The following is a 20,314-nucleotide window of genomic DNA, read 5'->3' on the forward strand; positions in this document are numbered from 1 at the left end:
CTGCTGCGGGTGTTCTCCTGCCGCCGTCCCCTCCTCCTCCTCCTCCCCCAAAGAAACACCTTGATCATCATCCTCTGAGTCTGACTCATCTTCTGCACACGACTTCTCTTCTTCCTCCTCCTCCCCCCTCTGTGCTGCCGCAGGTGTTGAGGAAACAGCTGGGTCTGATGAAAATTGGTCCCATGCCTGTTCCTGCCGTAACGGTTCCTGGTCACGCTCATTCGCAGCTTCATCCGCCACTCTACGCACACTACGCTCCAAGAAGTAAGCGTAGGGAATTAAGTCGCTGATGGTGCCCTCACTGCGGCTCACCAGGTTGGTCACCTCCTCAAACGGCCGCATGAGCCTGCATGCATTTTTCATTAGTGTCCAGTTGTCGGGCCAGAACATCCCCATCTTCCCAGACTGTTTCATTCTACTGTAGTTGTAGAGGTACTGGGTGACGGCTTTCTTCTGTTCTAGCAGGCGGGAGAACATGAGCAGGGTCGAATTCCAGCGAGTCGGGCTATCGCAAATGAGGCGTCTCACCGGCATGTTGTTTTTCCGCTGAATTTCCGCAAAGCGTGCCATGGCTGTGTAAGACCGCCTCAAATGCCCACAGAACTTCCTGGCCTGCTTCAGGACATCCGCTAAGCCAGGGTACTTTGCCACAAATCTTTGAACAACTAGATTCATGACATGTGCCATGCAGGGTATGTGTGTCAGCTTTCCCATATGCAAAGCGGCAAGCAGATTACTGCCATTGTCGCACACCACGTTGCCTATCTCCAGGTGGTGCGGGGTCAGCCACTCATCCACCTGTTTCTTAAGAGCAGCCAGGAGAGCTGCTCCAGTGTGACTCTCCGCTTTGAGACAAGACATGTCTAAGATGGCGTGACACCGTCGTACCTGGCATGCAGCATAGGCCCTGCGGAGCTGGGGCTGTGTAGCTGGAGAGGAGAACTGCCACTCAGCCAAGGAGGAGGAGGACAGCGAAGAGCATGTAGCAGGAGGAGAGGAGGTGGCAGGAGGCCTGCCTGCAAGCCGTGGAGGTGTCACAATTTGGTCCGCTGCGCCCTGCTTGCCATCGTTCACCACCAGGTTGACCCAATGGGCTGTGTACATAATGTAGCGGCCCTGCCCGTGCTTGGCAGACCAGGCATCCGTGGTCAGGTGTACCCTTGACCCAACGCTCTTCGCAAGAGATGACACCACTTGCCTCTCAACTTCACGGTGCAGTTGGGGTATGGCCTTTCTCGAAAAATAAGTGCGGCCTGGCATCTTCCACTGCGGTGTTCCGATGGCCACAAATTTACGGAAGGCCTCAGAGTCCACCAGCCAGTATGGTAACAGCTGGCGAGCTAACAGTTCCGCCACGCCAGCTGTTAGACGCCGGGCAAGGGGGTGACTGGCCGAAATTGGCTTCTTCCGCTCAAACATTTCCTTCACGGACACCTGACTGCTGCTGTGGGCAGAGGAGCAGGAAGCGCTCAAGGGCAGAGGCGGAGTGGAGGAGGGTGCCTGTGAAGGTGGAAGGGAGAAAGCGGCAGAAGCAGATGATGCACCTGAAGGAGGAAGAGGAGAAGGAGGGTGACTTTTCTTTTGTGTGGTGCTGCTGCTTTTGCTCAGGTGGCCATCCCATTGCTGTTTGTGCCTTTTCTCCAGGTGCCTTCGTAAGGCACTTGTCCCTACGTGAGTGTTGGCCTTTCCACGGCTCAATTTTTGTTGGCAGAGCGAACAGATGGCTTTGGTCCGATCTGAGGCACACACATTAAAAAATTTCCACACTGCTGAGCCACCCTGGGATGTGGGCACTATGGGGACCTCAGCAGCTGATGCTGAAGGGCAAGTTGGCTGGCTGTACATAGGTGGCGATACATGGTGCCGGACACTGCCACCAGCTGCTTCTGACGAAGAGCTGCCCCAGCTTCTTTCAGCAACTTCTCTCCTCCTACTACTCTCTGACTCCCCCTCTGAACTGTCCCCCTCTTCATCTCCTCTATTGGGAACATACAGAGGATCCCTATCATCGTCATCATCCTGCCCAGCTTCGCTTGCCTCAGACAAATCCAAACATGCACCATCAGTAGGTCCTTCATCCTCCTTACACGTTACATCCATAGTGTTGCCGCGTAACTCAGACATACGAGCTGGTGAAAATTCATCTGGCTGTAACAACAATGTCTGTGCATCAGTGATTTCAACACTAAATAATTCTTGCGAAGTGTCAAATGCAGCGGAAGTGGTGCTAGTAGTAGCGCTGGTGGCTGAGCAAGATGAGGTGTTCTGTGTCGCTAAATACTCAACCACGTCCTGACAATCTTGGGAGGTGATAAGACGTGCCTTCTTCCGAGCACTGTACTGTGGGCCAGGTCCACACGAAATTACATTTACACGACCTCGCGCAGACCTGCCGGGTGACCTTCCTCTGGCTCTGGCACTACCTCTTCCTCTACCTGTTTTGTCCATATCGGGTATGCACAGAGTGGTATATCACACTGCGTGCACTCACGTAGGTAGGTGGGCTCACTTAACTGCACAGGTATGCGCACTGATGCGGTGGGTTCACTGAACAGAACAGGTATACAGTGGCGGGTTCACAGAACAGGTATGCAGTGGCAGGTTCACTGAACAGAACAGGTATGCAGTGGCGGGTTCACTGAACAGTACAGGTATACAGTGGCGGGTTCACTGAACACAACAGGTATGCAGTGGCGGGTTCACTGAACAGAACAGGTATACAGTAGCGGGTCCACTGAACAGAACAGGTATACAGTGGCGGGTTCACTGAACAGAACAGGTATACAGTAGCGGGTCCACTGAACAGAACAGGTATGCAGTGGCGGGTTCACTGAACACAACAGGTATGCAGTGGCGGGTTCACTGAACAGGTACACAGTGGCGGGTTCACTGAACAGAACAGGTATACAGTGGCAGGTTCACTGAACACAACAGGTATGCAGTGGCGGGTTCACTGAACAGGTATACAGTGGCGGGTTCACTGAACAGAACAGGTATACAGTGGCAAGTTCACTGAACAGAACAGGTATGCAGTGGCGGGTTCACTGAACAGTACAGGTATACAGTGGCAGGTTCACAGAACAGGTATGCAGTGGCAGGTTCACTGAACAGAACAGGTATGCAGTGGCGGGTTCACTGAACAGTACAGGTATACAGTGGCAGGTTCACTGAACAGAACAGGTATGCAGTGGCGGGTTCACTGAACAGAACAGGTATACAGTAGCGGATCCACTGAACAGAACAGGTATGCAGTGGCGGGTTCACTGAACAGTACAGGTATACAGTGGCGGGTTCACTGAACAGAACAGGTATACAGTAGCGGGTCCACTGAACAGAACAGGTATGCAGTGGCGGGTTCACTGAACAGAACAGGTATACAGTAGTGGGTCCACTGAACAGAACAGGTATGCAGTGGCGGGTTCACTGAACAGTACAGGTATACAGTGGTAGGTTCACAGAACAGGTATGCAGTGACAGGTTCACTGAACAGAACAGGTATGCAGTGGCGGGTTCACTGAACAGGTATACAGTGGCGGGTTCACTGAACAGAACAGGTATACAGTGGCGGGTCCACTGAACAGAACAGGTATGCAAAGGCGGGTTCACAGAACAGGTATGCAGTGGCAGGTTCACTGTACAGGTATGCAGTGGTGGGTTCACTGAACAGGTATGCAGTGGTGGGTTCACTGAACAGGTATGCAGTGGTGGGTTCACAGTACAGGTATGCAGTGGTGGGTTCACAGAACAGGTATGCAGTGGTGGGTTCACTGAACAGGTATGCAGTGGTGGGTTCACAGTACAGGTATGCAGTGGTGGGTTCACAGAACAGGTATGCAGCCAGGAACAAGCTAAGCCTAACTAATCTTTCCCTATGAGAGACAGTCTGCAGCAGCTCGCCCTACTCTCACTAATGCAGGCACACGAGTGACCGTAATGGCCGCCGCTGCCTGCCTTATATAAGGGGGGTGGGGCTCCAGGGGCTAGTGTAGCCTAATTGGCTACACTGGGCCTGCTGACTGTGATGTAGAGGGTCAAAGTTGACCCTCCATGGTGCATTATGGGGCGAACCGAACTTCCGCAAACGTTCGCCTGCGGAAGTTCGCATGGAACCGTTCGCAGGCAAACCGTTCGGCCCAACTCTACCCAGCAGTGAATAAACACGGCATCTAAACAGGTGTCACCCATTCTGCAATGACATCCAGTGCAGCCTGCTTCCCCCGCCCCTCCCCTTGCGACGCCACTGCTTGATATGCAAGCAGTGACTTGATATTCAAGCTCAGAATGTATACACGTGTCACATCATCACAACTGAGCCAATAGTTCTTCTCTCTTTGATGCTGCAGGATTACACTGAATTGTACTTAATCTGAGTGTAGAGACCGTACAATGTCACATTTCTGCGAAATCCTCAACAGTAGGCAAAAGCAAATGTCATTGGATACGTTCCTTTTTAAAGCCACAGAAAAAAAAAGAAAAGTTTGGGGTTAGAGGATAGCAATAGTTAGTTATAGTGAAAGTCTTTTTCACATTTTTGTGTTACACAGCGCTTTGTATTAAATATTTTTCTTTTTAATGTTTTTTGATTGTGGAATGAATCATCTGATTTTCCAATAATCCTTATGGGGAAATTCGCTTTGACATAACTGCTGTGGATTACAAGCATGTTTTCAGAACCACTTATGCTTGTAAACCAAGGTTCCACGCACTGTTTTTGATTGCCAAAATACCGCCATCACCCTCCTCTCTACATTTCCTTTCTTACATCATTCACATTTTCTTTCCATAATCCTCCAGGAACATTTGACAGTTCTACACTCTTGCTATCTTAAGTCACAATACAATCTCAATAAGGAAAGAAACAATATACCTTATGCTGGGAATAGACGGTACTGCTCGATTATGCCGCCCGCTCGTCCCCACGCGCGCCTGGATCGATTCCTGCTCGTCCCCGCAGGTGCTTCTCTAATCTTCTGCTAATTTTTCCTTATCTTTTCCCATTGTCCCGCCCGCGGTATAGCACGCGTTATCGATCCGGCGGGTGATCGGACATGTCGGAATTTATCAATCGAGCCATCTAATGGCTCGATTGAGTGGTACAAACATACCGTCTATTCCCGGCATAAGATGATGTTTCAGTTTTAAACGTTAATGACTGGCTGAGGAGAAACTTCCCTGGAAGTGCAATATGCTTCATTTTTAATGATAAAAAATAATGTCAATTAATACGTTATTAAAGGGACGTTGCCTTCCAGCTAATAGCATAATTATATTTTCACATTTAGCACTGCACCATTGTATCTTCATTCAGAATGTGAAGACGTGCGGTAATAAAATACGACACCTTCTATATAGATGATTACCGCTTTTTATGACGCTATACCACCATTCCTTTTATGTTATTCTCGGGTGAATTGAAATCTCTCCAGGGAAGAGATGAAAGCTGAAGTCCTAAGTAATGACTTTTATGCAATAATTTATATCTAAACTATAGAATAACAATATAGCTATTAAAGGTTGCACAGCTGATAAGGCCGTTCCAAGAAATATTTTGCATCATCGCATCAAAAATAGCAATCAGGTCTTCAAAGTTTGCTTCTTCAGTCAATGGCACGTTATTTAGTCCTTTGGTGTATTATTTCCAAATTATCTCAACAACCACTACCGTAATAGCACAATCTAATCCTGTCCCAACTACTAGGGATGCCCATTCAAATTCTGCAGAATTGAAATTTCCGCATTTCCAATCGGAAATAGGATTTCTTCAGAAATACCACATTACTGCAGCTCCGTAATTTTAGCCCAATCAGAGAACTCAGAAGCATTGGACCAATCAGAGAATGGAGAATTTTTCCTTGAAAATCGGATTGCCAAGGCAATTTTAGACCAATCACAAGACTTGGATACTACGGAGTATTCCCGAGAATTGGGATTGGCCAAAAATGTATTTGGCATTCCGATTACCATGGTAACAATTTGCATTCTGTGATTGGTCCAATACTTCCTACTTCCAACTTGGAAGTATTTGGCCAATCAGAGAATGCAAAAAATGACAAAAATAGACTTATCATAAATTGTAAAATAGTAATTGAAAATCAGAAATCCATGGAATCGGTAATCAGCATTGCCGGAAATCGGAATTTCCGCAGAATCTGAATTTATAACCATTTCTAACAACTCCTGCAACATCCTACTTTGCAGACAACTAAACACTTGACTGGTACCACTCCAATCACTACTGACCTCTGCTGCTCATCTCAGCCATCTCTCATCCTACTCCACTGATGCCGTCAATGTTTGTCAATCCCACTATTGGCTGCCAATTACATTGATAATACAGTTCAAAACTCTTTACAAAGCTATCCATAAGATGTCAACTCCGTACTGTTCCTGACCAATTTCCAGATATCATCCCATTTGCAACCTTTGCTTTTCACATGAGTCCATCTTATATTGCACGTTGTTAATGTCCTCTCACTCTCACATCCAGGAATTCATATGAGCTTCGTCCCTCCTTTGATACTGCCCTTTTACGAAATCATGTCCTCCATGAAACCTTCAAGCACCCTTGTAAAACACATATCTTTAGACAAGCATATAATCTGTCATAGTTCTCCTTCAGACACATGCCCACATCTACAACAAATGTCAAAAGACTCTCATCAGGAGAACTTTGCGGCACTCGAGGTCAACCCTTCCCTATACCACTAGATCATTGACTTCCTCACCAACAGGTCCCAAGTCGTCAAGCTGGGCTCTATCACCTCGCAGTCACCAACACTGGGGCCCCACAAGGCTGTGTCCTTGTCCTGTCACCAATCCTGTTCTCCCTTTATACAAATTACTGCAGATCCAAGGCAGGCTATGTCAATGTCATCAAATTTGCTTATGACACCACCATAGTCGGCCTCGTTACCAAAAACGACGAGAAAGCTTACCATCGGTAGTATGACAGCATACACCACTAGCGCAGGAAAAACAGGTTAGTCCTAAACACCACCAAAGCTGTAGAGATCATCCCAGGTGAAGCGCCTTAGCCAATGTGCTCCAGTCACATTTCGCATCACACCTATGCTTCCTCGTTCAACACGGAAGAAGAAAGCTGGGAGTGACATGGAACACGATGTGCAATGTGAGTGGAGCACATTGTCTAAGGGTACATGGGTAAGTTAACCTCCCTTCTGCCGTAGGCAAATTTCTCAGTCTTGAGAAAGCCCTGATTAGGGGGCGAAACGGCCGTCAACCTTCCTCCGCACCTCTATGTCCTTATCGTGTGCCTGATAAGTATTACCTTGCTATCATTTTTGTATTTTTATAGCTGCATGGAAAAACTTTTATTGAGGATCATTAAAAGCTGTGTTTTAAAGTTATGGTGAGCTGCTCCTGGACTTTTTTCTCTTATGCTTTTGCTTGATGGACTTTAATCGATTGTCTGGATGTTGCACCGCCATTATGAATGTTCCATAGCAGCTAATATATGGTTTGCACTCGCCACACATATCTCTTATTGCAAGTTGACTAACTTAAATTTCGATTACGAGTAGCTACATACTCATAGCTACTTGTAGTGCACACCACTACTTATAACATTACAAAAAAAAAGTTGTGCACAAGTCCTTTTCATCGTGTGATTTTCTATCTGATGACGACCTTTGTGTGTCTTTCTTTCTAGTCCGAGCTGTCGGATGGTATCGCAGTCCTCGTCGGCTGCAACGACCGCATTCAAGCTGTGATTAGTCAGCTGGAGGAAACGTGTAAGACTGTAGAGGTAGGTGATGTTGCATGCGTCATTCAGTACAATGACTTCCATCGCTATTATTTAACTGTCTATTTTTATTGCACATTAACAAATAAATGAATACTGTGTATTTTATATTCCACCCTAGAACAATAAAACCATCTATCTGAAATTTGTTCTACTTAGAATTCTTAACTACTATCTCAAAGCTGTAAGAACAGAACATATTGCTTACTAATCTGCAATATCCGTCTAACATCTATAATTAAATGTGAAATATTGTGAACGCCTCACTTTGTTATATAGATGGGCATTGGCTCAGATTCCAACGCCTATTAACTGACTTATTAAAAGTGTTAAAGATATCTCATCATTCAAATTTGATATAACTAATAAAGTTATACAAAGTATTTTATGTGAACCAGAAACATGAAAACACCTTTATGGAATGTGTTCTACTTGGATTTCAGAACTATTATCTCAAAGTTGTAAGAACAGAATGTATTGCTTAATACTTTGTAATATATTTGCACTAGCTATTATTACGTATAATGCATTGGCTCTGTTTCCAGCTCCACCTAATAGGCATAGGCAAGCCCAGATTTAACTCACAGGAGCCTATAGGCACAGATGTGCTGGCACCTTAGACTTCGCCCTCCATGAACTTACAAACTTCCACCAAACCCCACAACAAGTGTGCTGGCTGGCCCAGCTGTCACTTATGCCTTACTTCCCTTGCTGTCATAGGTAGCTACAGGTTCCCCTTAGTATTAGATAGCTAGAAGTACCCTCATTATTAGCTAGAGGTGCCTCCAAGTATTAGGTAGCTAGAGGAATCTCAGTATTAATAGTGCCCCCGACTGAAGGGAGATCTCGTCAGTGGAATGCTGAGACCCGGGTGAGTGACCGCACATTTACACTCTCATCGGGACGCTGCATAGGGAAAGAGGGAGGGAGGCACATGGGTTGGGGAGTGAGCTGCCTTTCCAGCATCAGGCACCTGTAGGCACGTGCCTACAGTGCTGTATGGTAAATACGGCACTGGGCATAGGCTTGTGAAAGGACACCTGCAGTGAGAAGGATATGGAGGCAGCTATATGTATTTCCTTTTAAAGCAAACCTAAGTGAAAATAAATAATGATATAATAAATTGTATGTGTAGTACAACTACGAAATATAATATTGGTAGCAAAGAAAAGTCTCATATTGTTTTCCAGTACAGGAAAAGGTAAAAAAAAAAAAAGCTTCAGTTATCTATGCAAAAGAGCCTCTCTGAACTCTTAGACCCACTAGTTGAATAAAATGCTATTTTCTGATGCACTTAAAGGGACACTTAAGCCAGGAATAAAGAATCAGTTTAACTTTTCTAGGGCTTCTACCAGCCCCTTCCAGCCGTCCCGTGCCCTTGCAGTCACTCTTGGAGCCTCTGGTCCCCCACCGCCAGCTAGTTTCATTTACGCTGACAGGCCCGACAGGCCTGGCCATGCATATTTTTCTTTGTGTTTCCGTCCGCAATAGCGTCCTCCACCTGTGCAGGAAGCTATTGAGGACGGGAACATGAAGAATGATAGGCGTGGCCAGGCTTGTGCAGGCGCATAAATCCCGCCGTCTCCCTGTCAGGGCCTGTCAGCGAAAACAAAGCTAGCTGGCGGCGGGGGGACCGAAGGCTCCGTGAGTGACTGCAAGGGCACGGGACGGCTGCAGGGGGCTGGTAGAAGCCCCAGGCAAGTAAAACTGATTTTTTTTATTCCTGGCTTAAGTGTCCTTTTAAACAGTAAAGAAACAGTGAGAAACATCTTGAGATCAGGTTTTACTGCAGGAAAGTTGTTTGATAGTTTAAAAGACAGAGATTACTGTTAAAACTGCGACTGTGACAGAATGATGCAATGTAATTAAAAAAAAGCTTTATAACTGAAAATAAAAATATGAGAGTCTATGAGCTATACTAATCTTCTACTCCTATCCGTACTACACATCAGGGCCAGATTTGTACTTTTTACCGCCCACGGCCACTGTCACCTGCCGCTTCCCTTTCAGTATAGGTAACGAGATGAACCCTCCCTCCAGTATAGGTAGCCCGATGACCCCTTCCCCTTAGTATAAGTAGCCTTTTGACCCCACCCCCAGCATAGGTAGGCAAATGACCCCTCCCCCTTCCTTTTAGTATATGTAGCTAGATGACTTCTCCCCCCTTTCCCTCCAGTATAGGTATCCAGATGACTCACTTAATCCCTCCTTTTCCCACCCCCTTTTCAGTATAGGTAGCCCGCTTGCTTTCACATGGCAGCAGCCATCAGTGTTACTCATTTCTCCACTTGTCTCCAGTGCAGAAGCTTCCTCTTCCTTTCCGTCTCCAAAGCTGCCCAAGTCCATAGCCGCCAGCCACAATGCAAACGTGCAGAGTGAGCAAGGTGGCTGCTGCACAGGCGGCTAGCAGCAGATCATGGTCAGGTGCTCGCCTGATCTTCCTGCATTGCAGCATTTGCAAGCTTGGAAATGCTGAACCAGTTTAGTTTGCTGCCTTGGTGCCCTTGCTCCTGTGGTGCCCTAGGCCATGGCCAAGAGGCCTTGGCCTAAATCCGGCCCTGCTACACATACAATTCCTTATAGCAAAACTCAAGTGTACAACTGGCCTGAAACTTTGCTGATGTGCTGCCCCTTTGCACAGGCTATTTGATTATGGCATAGTGGTTACTACTGTAACAACTGTTTACCTAATTTTGTGCATGTCATTGCGTCATTTTCTGTCTATACTGGATGTACTTCTCTTGCTGCTGAACATTTGTTTGTTTGTGAAACTTTAAGAGGCACTTAAGCCAGGGAGAAAAAAACAGTTGTACTCACTTGGGGCTTCTACCAGCCCCCTGCAGCCATCCAATGCTCTCGCAGTCACTTGCAGATCCTCCTGTCCGCCGCCTCCAGCTACTTTCGTTTTGCTGACAAGCCTGGCCACGCAAAGCCTTCTTCGCGTTCTCGTCCACAATAGTGCCCTGTGCCTGTGCTGGACGCTATTGTGGACGGGAACGTGAAGAAGAAGACGTGTGGCTAGGCCTGCGCATGAGCAGTAAGCCTGTCAGAGGAAATTAAATGAGTTGGCGGCGGGGGACAGGAAGGTTCGTGGGTGACTGCGAGGGCACGGGGCGGCTTAAGAGGGCTGGTAGAAGTAAAATACATTTTTTTTCTCCCTAGCTTAAGTATCCCTTTAATGCGGGTCTTTCTAATTCAGGTGTCCCTTAACCACTTTACCTCGAAGCGTTTTTCCCCTTAAAAAAACAGAGCAGTTTTCACCTGTCAACGCTCCTTCATTCGCCTATAACTTTATTACTACATATCATAACGAAACAATCAATAGCTTGTTTTTTTCAACACCAATTAGGCTTTCTTTGGGGGGTACTTTTTGCTAAGAATTATTTCATTCTAAAAATGTTTTATCAGAAAAAAAGAAGAAAAAATATGAAAAAAATTAATTATTTCTCAGTTTGCGGCAATTATAATTTTAACCACTTGAGGACCGTAGTGTTAAACCCCCCTACCGACCATGCTGTTTTTTGTTGCACTTGGCTGTGCAGACTTTTCAGCCTCCTGCACAGCCCAGCTATGGAGCCCAGCGATCGGACTCACCTCCTTTTTTCATCCCTTAAGTCAGGGGTCCCCAACCTTTTTCAGCCCGGGGACCGTGATCCAGACCAAACTTTTCTCTGGGGCCCGGAAGGGGGGGGGGGGAGTGGCAGGGGGTGGTATTGTTAGTATAGCTACCCCTGTATAGTATAGTTAGTATAGCTACCCCTGTATAGCTAGTATAGTTGCCCCAGTATATTTAGTATAGTTAGCCCAGTATAGTTAGTATAGCTACCCCTGTATAGCTAGTATAGTTACCCCGGTATAGCACTGAGTGCCTCCTCCCTCCGCGGCCACCGCTCCTGTTACCTTATGAGCTGGTGGCCGCTTGCTCTTTTATAATCCCTAGTGGCCCCTGTCCTTCATCGTCTATAACAGCAGCGCAACCCGCGGCTGCTAAGGAGGAAGGAAGCAGGAGAGCGGTTACCATAGTAACGGCGTATATCGCCGTCACAGGAAGCAGCTCTCCTGCTTACTTCCTCCTTAGGAGCCGCAGGTCGCGCTGCTGTTATAGACGATAGAGCATGGAGAAGAGGGGCCACTAGGGATTATAAAAAAAACAAGCGGCCGCCAGCTCATAAGGTAACAGGAGCGGCGGCCGCGGATGGAGGGGGAGCGAGAGGCCAGACCCGGCCCGGTGGTTGTGGACCCCTGCCTTAGGGGACATGCTGTGGCAGCAGTGTTTTGGTTTTTTTTCAGCCTGTATAGGCTGTTTCACCCTCCCTCCCTCCTCCCTCCCTTTCCCTCCTCCCCTCCGTTCACTGAATTTGAACAGGATGGCGATCCTGCCTGTTCCACCTCTAATAGGCATCAGCCTATGAGAGGATGGCAATCCCCGGCCAATCAGAGGCCAGGGATCGCTGATCTCGTACAGCGCTGCCAGAGACCACAGCGCTGTACGCATGTAAACAAAGGAGACAATATGTCATTTGGAAATAAAGGTGCATTTTTTCAGTTTTGTGTCCATCCCTGAATACAAGCCCATCATTTATAAAGTTATAGTAATATACCCTACTAGCCGACCCGCGGCGTAGCATACGCCGCATAAGAGGGTAGAGGGCAGCAAGGGGATATTGGGCACAGCGGCGGGGAGGGGGGTTGGACCCCCACTCAACTGGGTCCCCCATGTGTGCTCTACCTCCAGCTTAAGCTCACCTGGGTCCCCCGTGTGCACTCCCCCTCCAGCTTAAGCTCAGCAGGAACCCCCCCCCCCTCACCTGGGCCCCCCATGTGCACTCCTCCTCCAGCTTAAGCTCAGCAGGAACCCCCTCCCTCACCTGGGTCCCCCATGTGCACTCCTCCTCCAGCTTAAGCTCAGCAGGAACCCCCCCCCCTCACCTGGGTCCCCCATGTGCGCTCCCCCTCCTGTTTAAGCACAGTAGCAGCCGCCACTATTAGTAAGAGGCAGCGGGCGGGGATGACTCACCTCTTCCATGCTCCATCGTGCGTTCCACTGTTGTCACTTCCTGCAATGCCGCACACTGTATTGGTGTAATTTGCCTTTTTAAAACAGAAGGAAATCTGCAATAATTCAGCTATAAATGAACATTAGTTGTTACCCACAATGCACTGCTACTAAATATACAAATTACCCCTTTTCCCCCTTGGTAAGGCAAGCAAGCGTACAGATTTAAATTTTACACAGTCATATCAAACCCACATGTAGACAGCCTGTTTCAAACTTTTGGTTCTCATCAGTACATGGCAGGGATTGATACAGCTGTATAAGATAGGGCTTGGACCAGTACAACGGAGTAACCAAGTAGCTCAGGGTGACCCAAACCACTCGGAATGTATAGGGGGATAAAAGGGACCAAAAAGACCTCCTACTAAAAAAAGCAAAGCTTGGTGTAATTTGCCTTCCTAAAAAAGAAGGAAATATGCAATAACCCAGCTATAAGTGAACATTTGTGGTTACCCACAATGCACTGCTACTAAATATTCAAATTACCCCATTTTCCCCCTTGGTAAGCCAAGCAAGCATAAAGCTTTAAATTTTACACAGCCATATAAAACCCACATGTGACAGCCTGTTCCAGACTTTTGGTCCTCATCTGTACATGGCAAGGATTGATATGGCTGTATGAGATAGGGCTTGGACCAGCACAACAGAGTAACCAAGCAGCTCAGGGTGACCCAAACCACTCGAAATGTATAGGTGGATAAAAGGGACCAAAAAGACCTTCTACTAAAAAAATCAAAGCTTGGTGTAATTTGCCTCCTAAAAACAGAAGAAAATCTGCAATAATTCAGCTATAAGAGAACATTTGTGATTACCCACAATGCACCGCTATTAAATATGCAAATGATTCCTTTTCACCCTTGGAAAGTCAAGCAAGCCTATAGCTTTACGTTTTACACAGTGATTTCACACCCACATGTGACAGCCTATTTCAGACATTTAGTCCTCATCAGTACATAGCAAGGATTGATAAGGCTGTATGAGATAGGGCTTGGACCAGTACAACAGAGTAACCAAGCAGCTCAGGGTGACCCAAACTACTAAGAATGTATAGGAGGATAAAAGGGACCAAAAAGCCCTCCTACTAAAAAAAAGCAAAGCTTGGTGTAATTTTCCATCTTAAAACAGAAGCAAATCTGCAATAATCCAGCTATAAGTGAACATTTGTGGTTACCCACAATGCACTGCTACTGAATATGCAAATTATCCCTCTTTTCCCTTGGTTTGATATGACACTGCTTCTTCTTCTTGCTTGGACCAGCCCCTTCTTCTTGCTTGGACCAGCCCCTTCTTCTTGCTTGGACCGGCCCTGGGGGCAGGGCGCTACTTCTTCTTCTTGCTTGAAGGTTGAGGCACTTACTCTATTATATATATAGATTGATGTACATATTATCAAAGCTCAGTCTTTATGGTAACTATTTATGTATTTTTAAAAAAAAATTGTAATTTGTTTTAAAAATTAAAAAAAAAAAATAGTTTGCCAGCTATGGGGAGTGTGGGAGGTCAGGGGTTAATTTAATTAGGAAAAACAAGGTAACTAGGGATTATTTACTGAAAAAATAAAAAGGGGGGTGTAATTTTACAATTTGGCCACAAGATGTCCTCAGTGGTAGATTCAGTCTCCGTACTATTGTTACGGAAATGGAAGGACTGCGTGACTGGGATTTGTGAATGGCGGAGCCGTCTGCATAGACGGCTGCGGTCATTCACACGTGGAATTAGATCAATGAATGGGAACTATTTTCCCATTCATCGATCTAGCGGCTAACGATCAGTGGTAATGAGCGCCGGTACCGAGCGTGGAGGGGGGTGCGGCGGGGAGGGACGTAGTAGCTAGAGTTGTGGCATTTTCCAGTTACTCGTCCCAGCAGAGGGGAAGTGGTTAAAGGATAGCTGAGCCCATAATTCAAGGTTCACATATCCCACATGTAAATAAATGGTAGTCCCTACTGGGCGCCTCTGAACAGTTACTCTAGTGTGCTCGTAGTCACATATTATGCATTGGTCAGGGATACTCTCCTACACCATACATTACATTCAGTCTTGGCATATCACAAGAAATTCAGAATCAAAAGATGTCATTTTATCATTTAAATCACACTGGTCCTTTCTATCATCATTAGCGTTTCCTAATTTTAACGTTTGAAAATAAGAAATGTATACAGTTAATTGATGGGAATAAAGTTTAGAGTCTCATCTGGCAGAGATCTCGCAGATAAACAGAATTTTGCATTACAACAGGTGATTATAGAAGCAAATGTGTAGTAAAGCTTCACAATGATAGCTTTCAGCATGCTGTAGCCAGCACTACACCTTTTTTTCTCAGCACCTGATTGTATGCTGACAGATTGGAATTAGGATAGTAAAGCTTTATTGCCCTATTATGGCAGTAAACCATCAGCACTGTTGGTTTAGGCAAGTAATGCTAGGCTCATATGTTTGGATTAGTCCTGAGTATTTAATCACTTTGGGCAGGGTAGAAGCAGTGGGGATGGCTGCTAAGCGTTGCCCTGCATTAAGTGGTACAACTCTTGCGGTTTGACTGCTGTTCAATAGATTTCTGCCAAAATCTGCATGGCGAGGGGTGTGGTGGGGGCGTGGTTAGAGGTGTGGCAGGGGCGGGTCTTAAAGTGCTCCTCTTTCTTATCTCAAAAAGTTGGGAGGTATGCTTGAACATGAAGAAATGATGAAAAGCAACACTCATTTCTGAAGAGACCAAGAAAGACAAGAAAGAATGCGCTCTGCCTCAATATTCCTGGTGTTATATTTCACAGTAACGATTGTGATCATCAATTTCTTGGATAATCATAATCTTGATTTTGCATAATTTTCACAAGTTATGCAACGTTATGTTCTAGGAATTAGCATATGGGCATGAAAAAGCACACTTTTGCACAATTTTTGTACACTTTTACACAAAGTGCATTGGTCTATGCTGGGCATAAGAAAGTTATTTATTTATTTTTGTGAAAATATGAAGCATTGTGAAATTCTGCATTATAATTTTGTGCAAAATAAATTTAGCAATAGTTTGACATTCAGCAGTATGATTTGGCATTGTAATTGTGAATTTTGCAGCAAAATGACTATTATGTGAAATCACAGCTCATCACTAGAGTTGGGCCGAACGGTTCGCCTGCGAACGGTTCCATGCGAACTTCCATGGTTCGCGTTCGCGTCCCGCAGGCGAACCTTTGCGGAAGTTCGGTTCGCCCCATAATGCACCATGGAGGGTCAACTTTGACCCTCTACATCACAGTCAGCAGGCCCAGTGTAGCCAATTAGGCTACACTAGCCCCTGGAGCCCCACCCCCTTATATAAGGCAGGCAGCGGCGGCCATTACGGTCACTCGTGTGCCTGCATTAGTGAGAGTAGGGCGAGCTGCTGCAGACTGTCTCTCATAAAGTTTAGAAAGATTAGTTAGGCTTAGCTTGTTCCAGGCTGCATACCTGTTCTGTTCAGTGAGACCACTGCATACCTGTTCAGTGAACCTGCCACTTCATACCTGTTCTGTGAACCCACCACTGCATACCTGTACTGTGAACCCACCACTGCATACCTGTACTGTGAACCCACCACTGCATACCTGTACTGTGAACCCACCACTGCATACCTGTTCAGTGAATCTGCCACTGCATACCTGTTCTGTGAACCCACAACTGCATACCTGTTCTGTTCAGTGGACCCGCCACTGTATACCTGTTCTGTTCAGTGAACCCACCACTGTATACCTGTTCAGTGAACCCGCCACTGCATACCTGTTGTGTTCAGTGAACCCGCCACTGTATACCTGTTCTGTTCAGTGAACCCGCCACTGCATACCTGTTGTGTTCAGTGAACCCGCCACTGTATACCTGTACCCCTTGAAACATCTTTTCCATCACTTTTGTGGCCAGCATAATTTTTTTTTTCAAAGTTCGCATCCCCATTGAAGTCTATTGCGGTTCGTGAACTTTAACGCGAACCGAACCTTCCGCGGAAGTTCGCGAACCCGGTTCGCAAACCTAAAATCGGAGGTTCGGCCCAACTCTACTCATCACTAGTTGCTTGTGGTTAAACCACAGGGAGCAGATTGACACAAGATAAATAGATATATCTTCCCTCTGGGATGTGAATACACTGACACAAGCCTGGCATGCTTATTTACAAGCCTGTTGGGCTGGAAATGCTGGCACACATAAGACACCCTGCGTGCCAAATGATTTGGCAGGCTTCATGTATTACATTATGGAAGACACTCCACCTAATGATGAACTTACAAGAGCTACCAGATTACACCAAAACCATGATCTGCATTCCTGTGATTGCTGCCTGGCCATGCTACAGCAACATCCTAGACATAGCATACTAAAAGGGGATCAGGGAGCATAAGCCCTATGTCTAGATATAGATATGCTGTATATACTTACATAATCCTGTAACAGAGAAAAACCACAACACCCCCAGAGAACGGAGCACACTTTTTCTGGAGCTTCCAATGCCTCTGGCCATTTTGACTAAAGATATTACTTTTCTTTTAGTTTAGCACACTTGGCAGATATCCTTGTTTCAGTTTGCTAAGCAGTCAGTAGGTGGAGCTGTCTAGGCACTGTGAGCTTCTTTTTATTGTTCCCCGCTAGTAGCCATTTCTTGTTAAAGAGGAGCTGTTAGGTATAAGGTCTCAGAGAAAATAAACACATATATCAGTAGCTAAAGATTGGCTGTACTTACATTACATATGCATTTCACTGTCCACGTTTGGATTTCACAGAATTTGTATATAGTATATGCAGAGATAGATGCTCCTGACAGCTCATGGCAGGCTCCATGTTTTTCTGTCAAATGTGTCGTCATGTCCTGCCTGCTTCCTGATCACAGAAAAGCTCGTACTTGAACAACACAGTGTGCAGTGAATATTAATGAGCCATGTGGCTAGGAACAATAGCTGACTCCTGCAGTGTACTCTGCCCGGAGATTTATCAGTGCTACGCGCTGGACTGATTACAAGCTGCTGTAACGTCTCATTAGCAGCCGAGGGGAGGGCCCCAGAATGCTTTGCAATATAGTATGCGGCTTGCGTCCTCTTGGGTTTTAACAGCCTTGCTGATAAGCACACATCAAAGGTAACTGAGATTTTTATCTTCACTAATGGCTTTTGGGCTTCCTTCTAAACTGTTTAACACAGGAGAATAGAGGTTTAAATTAGCTTCTGCAGCCTGACAGTTACTCTTTAAGTTTTGGACTAAAGAAGCTTGTAATTCTTTTAAGTGGGAAGCTGGGTTTCTGGTCTGTGTTGCTCCTTTGGATAATGGAGTTGGAACCAGGCTTCATATCGACCCATGTGAGTGGGCCTTCCAGGGTCGGCCTTATCACCTTATTAACTATAAAATAATATCAAGATGGTACCTCTCCCCTATCCAACTGGGAAAGATGGCAAGACAAAGAAGAGACCTTTGTTGGAGATACTACAGGGAATCAGGCTCACTTAGACATATGTGGTGTTCTTGCCCAATCATAAAGAAGTTCTGGTGTAAGGTTGAACATTTTTTTGTAACACGCAGTCAAAAAATATCTGCCAGGTCTCTGAATCGATTGAAGTTTTTGGAATATCTGAAACAGAAACAGAAGGGGGTGGCTCTGACCTGACAGTGCCGGCAGCTATGGTCGCTTAAAGGCTAATAACCCAAAACTGAAACAACACTTCCGCTCCAGAACTGCGGGAATGGATAGCTCACATGTCTAATTTTGTGGAATTATAGAGTTTGCAATTGGATATTTACACACCCAATAAACTTGTGCAAGAATGGCGAGAAAACTGATGTAAGCTTTTAGAAATTTGCTAGAGGCAGTATGAGGCCCTAAAGCAAACGGGGCCCAAGCGGTAATGTGTTCACTATTTATTTTTCTGTTTTTCTCCACACTTTGACTTTATCTCAGCTCCCCTAGACTGTTTTCAGTGTAAATTACATAGAAATATACATTGGCCAGTCAACTTACCATATATCTCATAGGATAGAGGCAGGTGGCATTGCTCTCGAGTGCCTAGATCTGATGGCCCAATCAAAATTCTGCTATGGGGTCCCATAATCTCTAGCTACGCCTTGGGGCAGTAGGACATTTGTTTGGTTGGGAGTAGAAGAAATTAGGTAAAGAGATGAGGAAAGGGGAACTGGAGATTGAGATTTGGTGGGAATTGAGAGTGTATGGAACCTGGAACAAATGTGCTGAAAAGTGATGAGAACATAAACTATTATCTCAGCTTATATATTTTGATTTGCCAGAAAATGAATATATGTCAATAAAATCATTATGTTGAAACTATGATGTTGATGACCCAACAAAGAGTGCAACAACTGAGCCAAGCTGACTTTAAAAAAGCATCTTCAAGACTAATACTGTTTGAGGGGAAAATCTGGACTAGATGAGGCCACAATAAACTGCAGGCCCTATGCCATTCCCCACTGGCAAATCTGTACAGTGTGAGTGGGATATACAAAGTTAATTCACTAATCTTTCAGCTAATCTAACCATTCATTAACCTGAGGCTGCCAGGAACCAATTTTGGTAAGGTTACTATGTGAAAGGTACATGCTTTTTAAAATGCCATTCAGCTTTTTTATAATTACACCAGATACTTTGTTCTATAAATAGTAGCTTCAATGAAAAAAGGTTAAAGCTTCAGATACGTAGAAGTAATTGTGCAAGGATTTGAATGTAAGTAGGCCAGTCTTGAAGAAGATTCTCGATTTTATGGGTAACCAGTGCAAGGAGAAAAGCTTCGCTGTTGTAAGATAATGTGATTGGTTTGGTAGCAACAATTTTGGTCTTATTTGAAATGCTTTTAAAAGGGAATTACAATAGTCCATCTGTGATGTAATGAAAGTGTGAGCTATGTCAAGGCGTTAGGCTTCTGTAGTCCTCCTAAGGGGAAAGTACTGAGATTTAACAGCAGAGATTTGATTTCTGAAGTTTTCATTCTCCATCAGTGAAAGCGCCCATGTTGGGCACATGGCTGGAGCTATGTACTGTGAACTGCCACTAGAGGCAAATGAATTTAATACAGAAGACGGTTGTGTGTATGGGGGGGGGGGGGGGGAATATATTGCATAACAATTGTTCTGCCTTGGTAAACCTGTTTGCTGTCAGGCACAACACACAAAGTGAGTCATGCCTGCTTCTGAGCACAGATACACCCCAGTCAGTGTGCGTGAGTGTGTGCATGTCTCAACTGGTACAACTGAGGTGTCCTATAAAAGGTAGACACTTTCTATTTGTAAATAATAATTTTAGAACTTTTAGTGACAGTATAATTCCCAGAAATAAAACACTTGTCACTGGACTAGTCTGTCTTCATAACTGTGAACAATTTAAAGAACACCTGCAGGGGCAAATCCAGGATTTTCAAGGGGGGGATTCCGGATAGGTCTCTTTTGGCAAGCCGCACACTACCGCGCATGCGTTTGCCCACAAAATCCACATGATGCACAGCATTTCTCCACAAAATACACACAATGCGCAG

General features: G+C 45.6%; 1 protein-coding gene across 3 annotated transcripts in view; it reads left to right on the plus strand.

The window, feature by feature from the left end:
- Positions 1-20,314, plus strand: part of TRIM55 (tripartite motif containing 55) — a 232,639-nt gene that overhangs the window by 77,129 nt on the left and 135,196 nt on the right. For all 3 annotated transcript variants that reach the window (XM_068237449.1, XM_068237450.1, XM_068237452.1), the window contains exon 4: positions 7,670-7,765. In XM_068237449.1, the coding sequence (XP_068093550.1) occupies positions 7,670-7,765 (96 nt within the window). The remainder of the gene's footprint in view (positions 1-7,669; positions 7,766-20,314) is intronic.

This window comes from Hyperolius riggenbachi, chromosome 5, assembly GCF_040937935.1.
Source record: "Hyperolius riggenbachi isolate aHypRig1 chromosome 5, aHypRig1.pri, whole genome shotgun sequence".
Taxonomy (NCBI): domain Eukaryota; kingdom Metazoa; phylum Chordata; class Amphibia; order Anura; family Hyperoliidae; genus Hyperolius; species Hyperolius riggenbachi.